Consider the following 2,583-nt stretch of genomic DNA (forward strand, 5'->3'; position numbering starts at 1 on the left):
TGATGCTTCCTGACTCCTAGCATGTGAGATTGGGAGCAGGGGAGGGCAGGCCAGACACGAGGGGTAGCCCTCTGGCCTGCTCACGCTGCCTCAAACTGGGCTCCCCTAATTCCAGCCCTGACCCTCCCCCTGAGTTTACACCCTGTGCTGAGATGAGTAGAGGCCCTGCCTCCTTTAGCTCTGTGAGCAGCGCCAGATTCCAGGGAGTGTCCCCTAAAAGATGCCTGTCTCAGTGACGCCTTCCCCATACACGTGCTCTGACTCCTTCAGTGACTCCTCTGGCCCAGGCCTCCCACTGAGGTTGGGCCTGAGGCTGAGGGCGGGCAGGACGCTGGAGCGGGTCAGTAGCGTGGTGCCATTGGAGAGCTGCCTGCGCATCCGGGGCCTGGGACTCCCGCAGCAAGCCAGATGGCGCAGGGGGCGTGGCCACAGGTGGCTGTTAAAGCCCATGTAGATCCAGGGGTTGCAGCAGCTGCTGAGGTTGCCCAAAAGCATGGAGATGGTGAAAGCAACATTGGTTGAATCTGCCAAGAGAGAAGCACGTGAAGCCTTAGAATGACAGCTGGGAGGGATCTGGGAAAGAGTCCAGGACCTCACTGAACAGAGGAGGAAACTGAGTCCTAGAAAGGAGAAGAAACTCACAAAGGAGGAGGAAAAGTGCTGAGAGGCAGAGTTCATGGGCCACGAATTGCTATCCTGGACTGGATCATTTGAAAATCTTTTTCAACAATATTATTCTATCATTCTAATGCTCATTTAGCAAACTGGCAGTTGGTTGGCCCAGTCTATCAATGAACATATTTCATTCGGGCCACATAGTATTTTAAAATGTTTAAATTAGTTACCCAAATTTCAAAGTACGGAAATTTCACACAAAGCTACTATGTGGCATGTGTCGGCTGGATGGGAGTCGTAGCTGTCCCCCTTCATATGGGGCAGGCACCGCCTCTCTGAACCGTTTCACTCATTTCTCACCTGCCTGGCCCTGGGAGGCACTGGGACCTGTCCTGATCCTTCCGTTCTCCCTTCCCTGCTCTCTTCCCCTCGCCCCGCCCCTCACCCCGACCACGCACTTGCCTTCATCAGGGGCATTCTCGTCCCACACAGACCACATCTGGACGCTGAAGAAGGGCGCCCAGCAGGCGACGTAGGCCAGCACAATGACAAGGCTCATCTTCACGGTTCGGATCTTGGCCCTCGAGATGGTGCTGACACTGCTGACCCGGGACGGCAGTTCTCGCGTGGCCGCCGCTGGGGCAGGAGGCGAGGGCCTGCCCCAAATCTTCCAGTCCCCTCCTTCTACCCTGCAGGTCTTCGTCTTGACTTTCAGGTTCTTCCAGATCTCGTGGCAGATGAGGCTGTAGCAGGCTGTGAGCACGGCCACAGGCAGGACGAAGATGGCCAGGGTGGCCCAGGTGATGTAGGCCCGTGGCCCCCAAGGGAAGTGAAAGTCTGCCCAGCAGTCCAGTTCCCCCGAGCCCTGAGTCACCTCCCGCAAAGAAAAAATGAAGACTTGCGGGAGGCTGAGGATGGCAGCCACCAGCCAGGGAGCGGCGATGAGTGGGTAAGTAGACTGGCTGGGCTGCTGGAGGCTGCGCAGAGGGTGGCACACGGCCAGGTAGCGGTCCAGTGTCATGGCCAGCAGCATGTAGGTGGAGGCGAACATGCTGAGCACCTGCAGGTACTTGATGGCCCGGCAGAGGAGGTCGGAGCCCTGGAAGCGGTAGGTGATGTCCCACAGCAGCTGGGGCAGCACCTGGAAGACCGCCACGCCCAGGTCGGTCAGGGCCAGGTGCAGCACGAACAGGTGCATGCGGGAGAGCTTGCGGCCCCGCCGGCCCAGCGCCAGCAGCACTGTCAGGTTGCCCCCTGTCGCCAGCACCAGGACAGCGGCCAAGACTCCGATCTCCACCTTGGCCAGCTCCTGATCCCGGCCAGGCCTGGGCGTGGTGGCATTGGGGGCAGAGAGGGTGCTCCCAGGGACAGGGTTGGCTGCCCAAGGAGGCCCAGATTCCATGGTGAAGTTTGCTAGAGGGAAGGGAGGGGGGAGAGGGATGGATGGAGAGTGTGGGCGCAAGGAGAGTTTCGCGGGATGACCTGATGCGGTTGGGAAAGGTGTAAGATGGAGAGAGAGGAGAAGGGCCGGGATGATAAAGAGAAGGCTGCAAATAGGTGGAAATAGTTAAGAAGGTAGGGACTGAGAGGAGGGAGGATGAGGTAAGGAAAGAGAAGATGCTGATCCAGGACAGGGAAGAAGCACCTCGGAGCAAAGGAGAGGTGGAGGGGAGATCCCGGGTCAGGAGGGAAGAAGGAGCAGGCTGCAGTCCTGGGAGAGAGAGAAGTCTGGGGGAGCTGCGCCACTCCCAAATACACCCCAAATTCACTTTCTCGGGACTGGAAGCCGAAAGTGCATATCCCTAAGGCTGCTTGGAGGCGCTCTGGGCCACTCGCGTCGCTCGTCGCTCGGCCTGTGAGTGGCGACAGGCAGACAAGCAGCAGCGGGAGCGCAGCGGCTCTGGAGGGGCAGGTTTTATGGGCTGGTGGCCCTGCCCAGCGGCCCTCAGAGCCGGTTGGCTCCTGCAG

The 2,583-nt window shown here is 59.2% G+C and overlaps 1 protein-coding gene across 1 annotated transcript; it reads right to left on the reverse strand.

The window, feature by feature from the left end:
• Positions 1-213: 213 nt before the first annotated feature.
• Positions 214-2,080, reverse strand: AVPR1B (arginine vasopressin receptor 1B). The gene is made up of 2 exons (XM_016141074.2): positions 1,078-2,080; positions 214-524 (listed from the first exon to the last, which is right to left on the reverse strand). Exons 1-2 carry the CDS (start codon positions 2,015-2,017, stop codon positions 214-216), a joined length of 1,251 nt encoding a protein of 416 aa, XP_015996560.2. The 5' UTR covers positions 2,018-2,080.
• Between the last annotated feature and the right edge of the window lie 503 nt (positions 2,081-2,583).

The sequence above is a fragment of the Rousettus aegyptiacus genome, unplaced genomic scaffold, assembly GCF_014176215.1.
Source record: "Rousettus aegyptiacus isolate mRouAeg1 unplaced genomic scaffold, mRouAeg1.p scaffold_m13_p_17, whole genome shotgun sequence".
NCBI lineage: Eukaryota > Metazoa > Chordata > Mammalia > Chiroptera > Pteropodidae > Rousettus > Rousettus aegyptiacus.

Excerpts from the sequence above, each read along its gene's own strand:
- AVPR1B (XM_016141074.2), bottom strand. The coding sequence starts at position 2,017 with ATGGAATCTGGGCCTCCTTGGGCAGCCAACCCTGTCCCTGGGAGCACC. Across the intron at positions 525-1,077 it reads CGAGAATGCCCCTGATGAAG|ATTCAACCAATGTTGCTTTC; the intron begins GCAAGTGCGTGG and ends CTCTCTTGGCAG.